At 41.4% G+C, this 15,198-nt stretch overlaps 1 protein-coding gene across 1 annotated transcript in view; it reads right to left on the bottom strand.

The window, feature by feature from the left end:
• Nucleotides 1-2,325: 2,325 nt before the first annotated feature.
• The window catches only part of PIK3AP1 (phosphoinositide-3-kinase adaptor protein 1), a 132,094-nt gene continuing 119,221 nt past the window's right edge, over nt 2,326-15,198 (bottom strand). Inside the window, exons 15-17 of the mRNA XM_003408990.4 lie at nt 14,665-14,735; nt 13,355-13,473; nt 2,326-6,161 (exon numbers count right to left, since the gene is read on the bottom strand). Of these exons, the coding sequence (XP_003409038.3) occupies nt 6,104-6,161; nt 13,355-13,473; nt 14,665-14,735 (248 nt within the window). The 3' untranslated portion in view covers nt 2,326-6,103. The remainder of the gene's footprint in view (nt 6,162-13,354; nt 13,474-14,664; nt 14,736-15,198) is intronic.

Genomic DNA, 15,198 nt, shown 5'->3' with positions numbered 1-15,198 from the left:
GTGATGGGCAATTGCAGAACAAGCAGTGCAGGTGCTGAATAAAGATGGGTGGGGAGTTTCTTGGTTAAACATCCCTCACCAGCCTCCACAGATTTGAGGCAATAAGCATTTGTTTTGTGGGGAGCACTGGGCTGACAATTACTTGGGGGTGCCAAGTATATAGTATTCATTTGGAGAATAGCCTTACAACCAGGAATCATTCCACACACAACAGAGAACAGGCACGACAGTGTACAACAAAGAACTGCAGGGAATGTGACCAACTGTCCAAATATTTGACAGGCAGTAAGAGTAAAAGGCAATCAAATAAGGGGAAACCCTATTTAGGTTGAGTATTTGGCAAAGTTTAATGGAGGGAAGGAAACCCTGGTGGCATAGTGGTTAAGAGCTACAGCTGCTAACTAAAATGTTGGCAGTTCTAATCCACCAGGTGCTCCTTGGAAACCCTATGGGGCAGTTCTACTCTGTCCTACAGGGTTGCTATGAGTTGGAATCAACTAGAGGGCAGTGGGTTTGTTTTTGTTTTTGTTTTCTTTTAATGTAGGGAAGAGGATTAAGGGCCATTAATTCAACAACTATTAAGCATCTACTATGCCAGGAACTCTGGTAAACCCTGGTGGCGTAGTGGTTAAGTGCTACGGCTGCTAACCAAATGGTCGGTGGTTCGAATCTGCCAGGCGCTCCTTGGAAACTCTATGGGGCAGTTCTACTCTGTATTATAGGGTCGCTATGAGTCGGAATCAACTCGACGGCACTGGGGGGTTTTATGCCAGGAACTCTGGTAGGTACTAGGAGTATGATGATAATAAATGACATTAGGTGATAATAGTCTAATAACAGCTGGTATGGGAAGAAGGAATAGGAGATAAAGGAACTGAATAGAAGAAAGAAGGAAAGTGGCTTCAAAGATCCTTGGAAACTGATGACCTCAAGGCTACAAAACGGGGCAATTTAACGTCATTAATTTCTTTGCACATTTCCCATTTCACTGTCTCTCACACAGTTTTTAATTGATCTGTTATAACAATGATATAGGGCAAGGACACTTATTTGAAAAAGCAGTTGCCACATAATAAAAAGATTCCCTTGCCGATTAGGTAATATGACTCCAGTAAGTTTTGTCTCTCTTGTTCTTTGGAGTGAGAGATTCCCTGCACCTTGCCAGATGCTTAGACTTACAGAGTTGAAGGGACCCACTGGCATAGTGGTTAAGAGTTCAGCTGCTAACCAAAAGGTCAGCAGTTCGAATCCACCAGGTACTCCTTGGAAACCTATGGGGCAGTTCTACTCTGTCCTACAGGGTCACTATGAGTTGGAATCAACTTGATGGCAACGGGTTTTCTTTTGGGTTTGGAGTATTACTGGTGGTGCTAAGGTTAAGCATTTGGCTGCTAACCAAAAGGACAGTGGTTCAAATCTGCCAGCCACTTCTTAGAAACCCTGTGGGGCAGTTCTACTGTATCCTACAGGGTCGCTATGAGTCGGAATTGAAGGCAACAGGTTTGGTTTTTTTCGTTTGGATTTCTACTAATTACAAACGTGCCCATTTCACAGATGATGAAACTCAGGCCCAGTGCGTGGTCAAGTTATGTGAACTGAACTAGTAGCAGACCAGAGTACAAACCAGGTTTCCTGACTTCCAAACCAATGTTCTATTTCCTACGTCATGCTTTCACTGAATAGCTGGCTAAGACATTTCTCCTATATTGTGGGTTAAATAGGCTTTGGTGGCCTGGGAACCTAAATACTATTTATTACAGTTTCCATGAGAAAATGAATTCTGAGTTGACCTCTTACACTCATCCTCTCACCACCCTGTTGAACATGGTACTTGACCAGCAGACATGAATGATGAAGGACATTTTATATGCTTAATAAGCCACCTGGAAGTTAATAGAATACAATTTGTTTATCAAACCAAAGCAAATATTTACACAGGCAGACACCTCAAAACTGAGGATTGATTTTATAGTTATTCTACAATAAATCTTTCAGATGTATCCAAATTAACCACTTGTCTTTCCTAGAAATAAATCTATTACTAATGCTCCCCTAGCCAATCAGCTGCAAAGCTACGTACTCTTCTTTGAAGGAGGAGTATAGAAAACCAACTTACTTCCTGTGACATACGGGGGAGGGATCTAAACACCCACCTGTTGAGGCAATGAATGATGAGGGTTTCTTTTTTTTAATAACAGGGTATGATGACTTCATGCCAACATACATCAAACATATTTAAGAACACTGATCTGGTTTTGCCAGGCTTTCTTGTATGTATTACCTACTTCTTTAGTAATTGTTATAGTAATGTAATTTTAAGACCTGCATTTATATATTTTTTTCAGTATCCTTTATTCCTTTCCAGATTCTTTCACTGCCAGAATCAAACCTTGGTTGAGGCTAAGGATGGGTCATTCTTTAGGTTTACTGTTTTTTTTTTTTTTTTTTAATCCCAAAGTCTATTTTTCTGTTGTTGATTGCAATTAATGCATCATACTTGTGAACTTGTTTGCCTTCCAATCCACATATTGGTGGTTGAAGAAAAGGTATACAGAAGGAAATCTGAATACACTAAAGTCTCATACAAGGGAAACTCATTGTTTAGGGATTACTATTATATTTAAAGAAACACTGGGCTGTCCTATTGGCTCAGAGTTTAGGGATTTTGAGAGCTTTGAGCAGAACCTAAGGATTATTGAGACAGGCAAGAGATCGGGCTGGCTGAATTAAATAAGGCCTACATTTCAAAGTCCTGTGTGCTCGACCCGCTATAATTAAATCTAAACCTGAGTGCAGACCACCATATAACTTTTACTGCTGGCACCCAAGAACTACTTGTGATTAACATGCTAGGTGCTTAGACAAGATAAGGGGCTACATTTCAAGTCCCTGTGTGCTTGACCAGCTATAAATTGCTGATAATCCTTCTGAGTTGTTTTTCAAGGCCTCACCAGGTGCAGAGCAAGCGCGGTAAAGATCATCGTGGCCAATGAATGACCTTCCACATGAGACAAACATGAACAGGGACCCCTGGACGGGGTTCAAACCAAGATCCAGAGGCATCAAGCATGTACAACATCCCAGAATAAGTCCTGTTCAACATCTCAGCAGCCTTTATAACAGGCTCCATCTTGGTTCCAGCAACCTCTGTGAGGAAATCCATCTTGAATTCTAACCGTGCTGGCATTTCATTTTCATAAATCCCTCCCTTTCTCCTGGAAATCTCTACCCATCTAATGAATAAAGATAATGCCTTTTTCCCACCTAAAAACTTTTATAAGCCCTAGGAAATCCTTTGTTCAGAGAGAGAGAGACTGGAGGCTAGCGTAAGTGGAAACCCCTCTCCTTCTCTACTTCACGGGCCTTTTTACTTTCTTTCTGTCCCTAATAAACCTTTGTTCGTGTGGAAAAAAAAAAAAAAAGGACCAAGATAATTTTAACCTGACTGGTAAAAATGTCAGTTGAAGCCTTTTACATACTATCTCTTTGCCTAATTATGACAAAGCATTAGGGATTATTCATGTCATTGAATATGTCAAGTTAAATTATTTGATTGCAACATCATTCAGTCTTCATACTTTTGTTGCTTAGTTTGATTATCTGTTCACAGTTTTTAATATAAGATGAAGAAATGGTGTTGGCCTAGAAATTAGTGCCCAATTTTTCTGGTACAGTTAGAGGCAGAGTAAATGGCAGCAAGACCAATAGCTTCACTTTCTACTGAGCCAACTGTAAAATTTTGGGGAAAGATAGAGGCAGCAGAGCTATCCCCCAAATTATCATATAGAAAGCTTTTTTAACAGTCTCTTTGGACACCTAGTTAAACCTTAGTTTCTGATCATGAAAGTCCATGGTTTTGTTACATCGTGCATTCCCGAAAACTGTGCTCAAAAGTTGAGTATGTGGAAGTTGAATAAATTTATATTATAATCATTGGTTCTGTTCCGAGAGAATAAAAAATCACATTCAATTAATTACACCTCACCATTAGAGACATTCTTTGATGACATGGGTCCAGGGTTTCATCCAAATTATCTCATTATCTTCTTTTCCTTTATGGGTGAACACACAACTAGCCAGCTTGGCTATTCAGTGAACATCCAGTGAGGGTTTGAGATTTGCCGCTTTTGACTTGGCACTCCTAATCTTTCCATCCATGTCTCAAATATATCATGTTCATAAGGCCCGTGCTTCTCAAAAGCACTTTCATTTTTATACTTTCTACTTATTTTCACATACAAAAAAATATTCAAATATTCCACAAACACTGTTAGACAAATAAAGATGGTAACACCATTGACTGGTAATAGGTTTTGCTATGTATTGAGCTAAATGCTTGTTCATTAGAGACTGTACAAAAATCTAAATTTGCATCCAAAAGGGACCTTGAAGGCACCAAACGTACAAAAGTAGGTTTTGTCAAGTCAAAAGTGCTAGAAAAGGAGACTGAGTATAAATAACAGGAAGGACAATTATACAAACATTATAATCTCTTGTTCTCTTTTTATCTCACGTTACCCTGTTTCTACCGCATAAGTGACAAGGGGAGTGAGGGGATCACTGAAGGAACATTTGCAGGATGCATACTCCGTGCCAGGCACTGTACTAGATAATTTGCAGTCTCAAGACGGACATGGCCTATAGTGTATTTTATGTCAGAAAAGAGGCTCAAGACACCAGAGGCTGTTCCCTTCAATAAGAATCCTTGCTTGCCGAGTCACAGAAGTCCTAAACAGGACTGAGAAATGAGAATGAGAAAGAACTTAATCTTCAGAAAAGCACCCAACAAAACTGTACTTAAATGGGTCATTAATAGCATAGCTTTTATCTCTCTGGGTAAGATGGAGAATACATTTTTAAGTTTAAGGGAAACCACCAAATTTCTGATTTTTTTAAACAGACAAGTCTGATACTAATTTCACTGTATGTTTAAGCATCAAATTAAGGATGTGTGCTTTCAAGGTAGATTTATGTGCCAAGGACATAAAAATAATGACATATTTAAGGGTCTACATTCTCTACACAGATCATCCAAACCTAGGGTAATAATAGGTGTTATAAGGAAACAGAGAACTACTTCTATTCTAGGATGCTTCCTTCTTCTTCTGACCTTACAACAGAGATAAAGTCAAGGATCTACTCTCCTTATGGCCAGAACTAAGACCTATAAAGGCCACAGAGCAATAAACGGGATCCCCAGCATCCCAGGCTTTTGATTCCTACCATTTTTTAGATATTCCCTGGCAACATCACTGTGTTGAAAGAATACCAAAGTATAAATACACAAATTGAGAAAAATAATTGATAGTCCCATGCCTGGGAGATATGGAAGAAGAAAGTTTCTAGAAGGCCAGCATTCAATCATTGACTGAATTTCTACATCTGGGCCATTTCTTCAGGGAGAGGAATCGGCTATTTGGAGATGGAAAGTGTGGTGACTCAGAGTCAGCAGGCCCAGATTCTAGACCTATTTCCACCACTAACCAACTGAATACCCTTGGTTCCAGATTTCTGTGAAACATCAGGCTTGCTTCTGTATTGGAAGGGGTTAGGGCTCATCCCTGTCCAAATTCTTTTCCAGTCTGTTGTATGTAAAAATCCCTGACATTTATACACTCAACTGAATCGACAGCAAAGTTGAAAAATTATTTAAAATTTAGGGCATTTATCATCTTACTTGATACTGTAAATCTAATATTATAATCACTTCTAGAAATTAGGCTGGGACTAGCAAATATTAAGGTCTAGTGTAAGTGCATTCCAGTAAAATCACTTGTAAAGTACACTCCTGATCGTCAATCTTTTTAGGCTTCTGACACACCAAATTAGAGGTAAGTATTCCAATTAAGTTTTCATCCTTTTGACAAACAAAGATCAATATACTTGGCAATGGTGAATAAAGTCCTTAGTTTTTCACTTCTTCATGCCTTGATATTGTCTTCTTCAAGGATAGTCCAAACCAGCAGGGCTGCAACAATATTAGTAATGAGAGTAGGTCTTAAGGTCAGCAGTGATGTCCATAAAGGTCATTGTGAAGACATCATTAATGGGCTGAAATTCACGAGTCTCAAAGTCCTGGATTAGACAAGTGTCAGGAGTGGAGTCAGCGACCTCTGGGTGGAACAGGTGGAGGAGGATGGAAGGTCTCCCTGGTTGGAGGCCTGAAATAAAAGATAAAGTAACTCTATTTAAAACCTAATATCATGAAGGTTGCCCAACATTGTGAATGCAATTAATGTCACTGAATTGTACACTTAAAAATGGTTAAAGTAGCAAATGTTTTTGTTATATATTTTAACACAATAAAATTATTAAAAAAAAAAAACCAGTTTAGCTAGTTCTTAAGCATTCAAAATCTATTGCAAAATTAGTATACTATACATATGCCTCGATTAATGAGACCATACATATATATAGACCTCTGAGTCTACACACTTTAGCTGGGGCTCACAATTCTGGCTGCACGTTAGAATCACTTGTAACCAGTTGCCAATGAGTTGATTCCAATTCATGGTGCCCTTATGTGTTTCAGAGTGGAAATCTGAACCTCCACAGTGTTTTCAATGCTTGTGACGTTTCAGAAGTAGATCACCAGGCCTTTCATCTAAAGTGCCTCTGGGTGGATTCAAACCACCAGCCTTTTGATTAGTAGCTGAGTGCTTAACTATTTGTGCCAGCCAGGGACTACTGAATCACCCGTGGAGCTTTTAAAAATACTAAGTCTCAGGCTCCATCCCAGACTTATTCCCTTACAATCTCTGGAGGAAAGGGCTTGAGCATCAAAACTTTTAAAGAATGCCACCCCCCGCCCCGCCCCGCCCCGCCACCACCACCACCAGTGATTCTAACACGGAGCGAGCCAGGCTGGAGAAACGCTGCAGTAAGGGGATACATTAAAAGGAGAACTGAGAATTTCCAAAGCTGGCTTCTCACAACTACTTCCTGTAGTTCACCGTAGGATCATTGTTAAGTGTGAGTCATCCTTTCCCCACTTTTGCGTTACTAAAAAACCCTTCCATGTTATTTCATAATCATTCCTGAATAGTCCTAAATGGCATTCCAAACAGACTTGGGTGAGTCTGTTTAGACAGGTTCAATGAATGTAGATAGGATTTCTACATATGTGCTGTAAAACCAATATTTAATTCTCTTGGACAAAAGTCAATAAGTCAAGAAAGAGAGCTTTGTCAGGTGCTGTAACTGAACTGTGTTACCCTGGAGTTGTGCCCTTAAGGACTGAATCAATCAATGAATAAATATTTACTAAATATCTCTTGGATGCAAGTTTTATGTAGGTCAAGGAAATGACTAAAGAGTTGAGACAAGAGGAGCCGTCTCAGGATAAGAGAGAGGCAGAAGTAGAAAAGAATAACCTTGGACATGCTCAGGAGCTCCTCCTGGCCCCGGTGAATAGACGGCTTTGTGTGGTTGTGGTTGTCACTGAGTGAATGAGCTTTATCCAGTGAAAACAAATGAGAGTCTCCTTTCATCTCCTCGGCTTGCCCTCTGCACTGTGGTCTTATGGCAGAAAGCTGAAGCACAGTCAGGTGATACCATGTATTACCTGAGCAAGGGTTTACCAGTTGCCATCGAGTTAAATCTGACTCATGGAGACCCCACGTGTGTCAGAGTAGAACTGCACACCATAGAATCTTTAAGGCTATAACCTTTGCAAAGCAGATCACCAGGCCTTTCTTCCAAGGAGACTCTCTAGGTGGTTGAAACCATCAACCTTTACATTAGTAGTTGAGTGCTTAACTGTTTGCACCACCCAGGGACTCCTAAGCTAGTATAGGCATCCATTCTTTATTCCTTTCTTTCTTTCTCTTGACAAATATTTATCTACTGTGTGCTTACTACAACCCTCGGTGTAAGGTATAGCAAGTAAGATGGGCATGGATCCCATTCTCAAGGTACTTAGAATACAGTAGATGAGGCAGACAATAAGCAAAATCAGTAAACTGTACTAAGTATTTTGATAGGGAAAGTTCAGAACCTAGGGGAACATATGGTGAAGATATTTATGTATTCCTCTGAAGGACAAGCTCGACTTCTCTGAGCCTATTTCTTTGGCTACCAAACAGATGTATTGATATCTATATTAGAGTATTATATGAGGCTTGAGATGACAATCAGAAAGCAGGTGGCTCAGTTCTAGCTTACAATAGGCACTTGAGAAGCTAATATTTGTATCATTATGATTAACAGTCTATTCTTAGATCTTTTTTCCCATGTATCCCCTGTCAGGCTTCCATTTTATTTTTATTTTATTTATTTATTTTTTAATCCCCTGTCAGGCTTGCATTTTATTTTCTACCACAGGATGGTCATCATTCCTTCCTGGCCTTTCTTCCTCTCTCTGCTGCCCTACTCTGCAGTTAGGGTGGGCCTTAAAGCATACAGTCTCTACACTTTGTCCTGATGAACAATTCCCGCTACAGATTGGAAGCCCCATCTCAGGGAGATGGATATGTGATTGTAGAAGTTATCAGAACCTGGGAGACAAAAGGACTTTAAATCAGAATCTGGGGGTGGTCTATGGGGAGATGGACTTTTCAGGGCACTGGGAAGCTGAAGTTGGGGACACGGTTGTCCGGAGATAACCTGGGGGCTGGCCACTTTCTCTTCCCTGTTGAGGGCGAGGTCCCACTGTTGATGAGTTTGGTTCAAGAACTCAGCAATTCTGATGTTGGTTAACATTCTTTTAAAGCAGGACTGAAATAGCTGGTATGCTCTTGTATGTTAGATATATTGTTAAAAATATTTCTAAACTTCACTATTAGTTGTAAATAGCCTCTGTCTCAGGTCTCCTAAGAGTCCTCTAACTCCTTGATGACTCCAGCCCCTTCAAGGGACCCACAGACCTCTTTACAAGTCAGCAATTAAAGGATTAACTCCTGGTGCTGCAGGAAGCCTCCAGAACTGTGTTCTAATTAGATAGTACCCAAGCCGTGCCCTGAAGAGAAGTGCATGGCTTATCAGTGATAGTTCTTCTGGAGTGGCAAAATCAGTTCAAAATCAAAGAGACAATGGCTCAGCAAGATTTTGGCTTTTTTCTCAACTGTGGCAGGGCCTTCCCTATGCAGAGAATGATACTATCAACTGCCCATCCTGGAGAGCCCAAGGATCAAGGAAATGCTATCAAAGATACAACACATCTGCTCCTGTTCTTGTCACCATCTGCCTTCCTTTAGTTTCTTCAGCTAAATATTTGGTGAACTCAGAGCAGGTGGAAGTGTGCAGTCTCTGTCCACTAATCTATACTCCACCTGCAATGTAGCATCCACATGGTAGATGGCTTGGTGCCCAATTGTTGAGGAGCTTAGTAAGTCCAACCTAAGCAGTACCAATCCATCCATCTATTCATTTACTCACTTACATAATACATATTTATTAAGCTCTAGTTAAGGAATCCTAGTGGTGCAATGGTTAAGTGCTAGGCTGCTAACTAAAAGGTTAGCAGTTCAATGCTGCCCAGCTGCTCTGCAGGGGAAAGACCTGGCAATCTGCTCTTGCAAAGATTATAGCCTAGAAAATACTATGGGGCAGTTCAACTCTGTCACATGGAGTCGCTATGAGTCAAAATCGACTTGATGGCACCTAACAACAACAACATGTACTAGTTACTGTGCTAGGCACTGAGGGTAACAGAAAAAAAAAAAAACTGGACACAGTCTCTATTCTCAAAAGGTTCACCAACCACTTAAGAAGACAGATATAAGCAAGGGCCACAATGTAGCATGTATTATCATTGAGGTGTTTGAGGAACCCAAAGGAAATTCACTGCATGGAAACAGTAGAAAAGGCTTCACAGAAGAGGTGATGTTTGGACTGAGTCCTAAAGGATGTATAAGAATTTTCTAAGCAGAGATTGGAAGGAAGACAGCATTCCAGGCAAAAGATTGGGCCAAGACACAAAGTGGTACAACTCACTGGGAATTCTTAAGGGATGGAGCACAGGTCAATACGGGAGATGGGTGGGACTTGAGGCTAGATGGAGCCAGGGTATGCTAAAGACCTTAGAGTTGAATTTCAAGGCTTTTATGCCAGAAAGTGATATCATCAGCTATTTGTATTTTAGAAAGTATACTCTGATTGCGATACAGAGATGGTATCAGCTGGAGGCAAGGAGATAAGTGTAGGCTTACAACGGCGAACTTTGCACTGGCAGATGGAGAGGAGGGGGTGCTGAGAACTGAAAGGGCAGCAGGATGGACAGAGCCTGCAGACACAGTGGATGTGGGAGCTGCGAGGGAGGCAGGAATCAAGTATGAGTCCGAGATTTGGGGCTTGAGGAAGGAAAAGAACGGGGCCACTATCTCAGGTTGGGAATTCACGAGGAGAAGGCAATTTGGGGAAGACAATGGTAGGTCAGATGATGAATTCAGTTCAGGGTTTGCAATATCTGTGGGACATCAGTGTATAGACAGATATAGATAGATGACTCCAACTCATGACAACCTTATGTACAATGGAACATTGCCTGGTTCTGTGTCTTCCTTGTGATTGCCAACATGTTCAAGTCCATCGCCCATCATTGCAGCTATTGTGCCAGTTCATCTCACAGAGGGTCTCCCTCAGCCTCGTTGGCCCTCTACATCACCAAACACCATGTCCTCCTCTAGTGATTGATCCCTCCTGATGGCATGTCCAAAGCAAGCAAATCAGGTAATATTCTGCTATGATCCTTAAGAGTTTCATTGGCTAATTTTTGGAAGTAGATCACCAGGCCTTTCTTCCTAGTCTGTCTTAGCCTGGAAGCTCTGCTGAAACCTGTCCACCATAGGTAGCCCTGCTGGTATTTGAAATGCTCGTGGCATAGCTTCCAGCATCATAGCAACACACAAGCCACCGTAGTAAAACAAACTGACAGGCAGGTAGTGGTATCAGTGTGTAGATCCCCAGTTAACAGTAGGGAATAGAAAGCTGAGACATAGATAGAGATTCGGAACCTTTGTCTACCGGTGGCAATTAAAACTCTGGGGACAATGCAGAGCGAGCAGAGAAATGGATCAGGACTGGATAGAATGACCAGTGGGATGAAGTTTGCATCCACCAGTGCTGCTTGGGGGGGCGGAGGGCACGTTCAGTAGAGGGGTAAGGAAGAGCTGCCAATTCCAAGAGCTGGAAGATGAGAAGAGGCCACCAAGGTCAGCCTCCACTCCTGTCTGTAGGAAGTGGATCAAACATCTAAGCCATTCTGGAGAGAGGTCCATTTTATTCTCTGCTCAAAGATCTCATTTTATTATGAAGACTGCATACATATTGCAAAATAATTTCATATTCAGAAATCTTTTTTTCATACCCCAAATACACCCAAATCCCAAGTTCTATCAATCAGGTTTCTTTGTGAATACCGTTCCTTTAGTAAAAAATGGTTTCCTACTTTTCTCTCCCCTCTTTATCACAACATGCTTCCAGACTCCCAAACAATTCATCTGCCGTCTCTTTTTACACACTGAAATGCATCCCAGTTTCTGTTCTTTAATATCTGGAATCTGTTTTCCTGGTTGTCCTTTTTTTCTCTTCCATTAACAAACTCCTACTGAATCTTTGTAGCTATAGTTTCAAGCCTCCAACTCCTTCATCTTGGTAGTTAGACAACTGGCTCCAAAGTCCTCAACCTTCAGGAGTAAAAAGGTCTTGGACCTTGGATCTCCTCCCATGACACCTAGACTTTCTTGGAGAGGTGTAACATAATGACTAACACACTGGGTCCTGGAGTTAAGTGTACCTGGACTTGCCACACAGAGCAAGTCTCAACCCAGTCTCAAGCCCCAGTTTCTGCAGCTGCAAAATAGAATAATATTAAATATCCACCTCTTAGGACTATGGAGAGAATTAAATGAGATAATGCATTTAGAGTGTTTAACATAATACCTGGCACATGGTAATCAAATAATATTTGCATTTATTGCCATAATCCTTCTCTATGAGCTTCCCTCCCCCATCATCAACTATATAATAATTTTCAAGCAACAAAACATTATGTAAATTCAGGGGATTGGAGCAGATTATGGTTAAGGTTCCTTCTCAGGCTAATATTCTAATATAAGACCTCTAGTTAGTACCAGCAAAACGTGTCTGGTGAATGGGATATACAGCTTGGAACTGTCGGGTACTTGTGTGACCAGCGTTAGTATATGAATATTGCTGGCAACATGCAGAAAAGTGAGAAATAACAAAAAGAGAAATGGAAACATGCTTAGCACAGACTCAGCTAATAGGAAGAAAGGCCTCCTTGTACTTTGTTAACAAATGTCACTGATGAGACTCATTTGAGTTAAAAATTTCAAAATACAAAAATCCCTCACTGGGGAAAAAGCTTCCCTCTTTCTTATCCTTTTTTTCCCCTTGTATTATATTTTAAACGTCAAAGAGTGACACTCCTAAGACAAGCCTAAGCTTTTACTCCCAAGTATTCCTTTCTCCATCAGCAGACACACTTCTTCCCTGTGACGCCATAAGATCTTAAAAAGGTGCCAGCAGACCCAAGTACCGTATATAACAAAGATGTACCTCAGAGCCCAGTTCATCAAACTCTGATGTCTAATACTCATCTTCAAATCTCTGTATGTTCACTCTTCTCCTATATAAAATATCACTCATATTGTTGAGCTCTTACTATAGGCTGGGAACTCAATCCTTACAACCCTGTGAGGAAGATCTATTATTACCCCCATTTTATACATAAGGAAGTTGAGGCTCATGAAAGTTACATAATTCATCCAAGTCCATGAGTGGCTGCCAGAGACTGGGACCCAGGTAGTATGGCTCTAGAGCCATACTCTCCACCACCATACCACACTGCCTCTTTCTAATACCTTCTTATCTCTTGTTCCCTAATAAGCATGTGTTGACAATAGTCCCCACGACACAGCAAAGGACATTACTTATTAGGCAGCTGAATTCTTGCCAAACAAATAAAAATTATTCAATCAGTTGATGTTTGTCAATATATTTTATTTTTGAAATAATGCATTTGCTATTTAAAATACTTGCAACTGAATAAAGCAGTGCTTAAATTAATGGAGTCTACATTAAGATATGGTATCAAAAGTAAGCACTTCTGTTAACTCTGTTTTCATTCCTCAGTCATCTTAAATCAAACTGAAACCAAACTCATTACCTTCAAGTCGATTTTGACTCATAGTGACGCTATAGGACACAGCAGAACTGCCCCATGGGGTTTCCGAGAAGTGAATGGTGGATTCGAACTACCAATCTTGTTTAGCAGCCAAGCTCTTAACCACTGCACCACCAGGGTTCTTCAGTCATCTTAAATGTCCCCAAATTCTACTCTCTCCGGGGACTCAGAAAGTGAGGAAAAATTTCATATCAGTTTCAGTATTACCTCTGTGAAGCAGCTCGAGGAGGCACCCTGGGGGGCCTTTCAAGGGGCACAGTGGGTGCTCCATCTACTTGCTGGGGGCCTGGACTTCGACTTCTTGTAACCTCAGACACTTCATTATCCTACAGCAAACCACATGAGAAAGGAAGGTGAAAATTACATTCAACAACCAGCATAGTTGGATGCCAATATCCTCAAAGTGCCTCGGCCCTGCTCAGGCTTCGGCTGAGAGTTATTCATAAGATGACTGGTTATCAACCCAGCAACACCCAGACAGCTTTCCATTTCTTCCTGGCATCATTGAGGAAGACAATCTGGCCCAAATTATCACCAATGGCCTGAACACTAGGTCGTTGCTACTCAGAGTATGGTCTGTGGTCCAGTACCATCAGTATCCCCTGGGAGCTTGACAGAAATGCAGAATCTCAGGTTCCTCCCCAGATCTGCTGAATGAGAACCTGCATTTTAATAAGATCTCCAGGCAATTCTTACACATATTAAAGTTTGAGAAGCATTGTTCTATATAACCAGGATAAAAAACAGTCACCATTGAGTTGATTCCCACTCCCACCCCTGGTGACCCTATGTGTGACAGACTAGAACTGTGCTCCATAGGGTTTTCAATGGCTGATTTTTCAGAAGTAGATCATCAGACCTTTCTCCCAAGGCACCTCTGGGTGGACTTGAACCTCCAGCCTTTCACTTAGTAGCTGAGCATATTAACCATTTACACCACCCAAGAACTTCACAACCAGGGTAGAGCCGGGGAAATTTTACTTTTAAACAAATGTTTCTTTTTGGGAAAACAGAACTGTGCGTGGTCCTCAGTCACAGGGTAATATAAGCTGTGCCTTAGAGGGGTCACCCACTTCTAGAACCCTTCTTGTGGGATCTGCTGAGTTGGCAGTACCCACCTCTCCCCTTCCCCCCACCCACCTCGCCACTGCCCACCAGATCAGGGAGGCATCCTGACCCAAAGTGAGCCAATGTGGACTGGGACCTCAGCCTGAAGCAGCATCTGACTCTCTGCTCGAAAGCCTTGTACACCTGAAGCAGAAAAAGCCATGGTGCAGTAAGAGAAGAGGCAGAAATGTATAGGCAAGCAGGGATGAAGGAGTGTCTGGCCCCAGGGACACGCGGAGAACAGTGGCTCATAGCTCCTGATTCAGGCTCTGGGGTTCCCTGAGACTCACCCAGCTCCTTCCCACAGATGCCTTCTTTGGCTAACTAGTTTGAGGGGATTTCTGTTTCTTGCACTGAAATGGGCCCTGCCTAAGATGAGATAAACAGGAGTGGGGATCCTCAGTTCTCACCTCATTGTCCCCCTCCATCCCGCTGCTCACACTGAGGAGGCTGCGTGTGCTGGATCGGTTACTGGCGCTGCCTAGTGGGTAGAAACAAAATCAGCCACACAGACTGCATATTCGTTCAGGCTAAAACAAAATGCGGAACTTTTACACTTATTTATTTTTACTGATAGGAATAATACATAAGCTGTGAATGTGGGGTTTTTAGAGTTCAGTTTTTCCTTCAGCATAAAATGAAATAGTTCAATTTTTTTTTTAATTACTGTTTTCACAATATAGCAAATATTTACTGAGGGCTTGCTGCACATTAAGTGCTTTGAAAACATTATTGCACTGAATCCCTCCAGAAATCCTATTTGATGCTAGCACTTCAATTTGACAGGCAAGGGAGCAGAGGTTCCCTAGTCCTCAGCTGTTCAGTGATATTTCTAAAATCTGCAAGCCAATTTTGTTGCTGTAGCTCTTTACTCGTTTAGGGATTATAGCAAACACATGCATGTATCACATACTTATCTTCTAAAAAGGGGCCAGGTGGTTTGA

The sequence above is a fragment of the Loxodonta africana genome, chromosome 16, assembly GCF_030014295.1.
Source record: "Loxodonta africana isolate mLoxAfr1 chromosome 16, mLoxAfr1.hap2, whole genome shotgun sequence".
NCBI lineage: Eukaryota > Metazoa > Chordata > Mammalia > Proboscidea > Elephantidae > Loxodonta > Loxodonta africana.
This window is presented reverse-complemented; position numbering and strand designations above follow the sequence as displayed.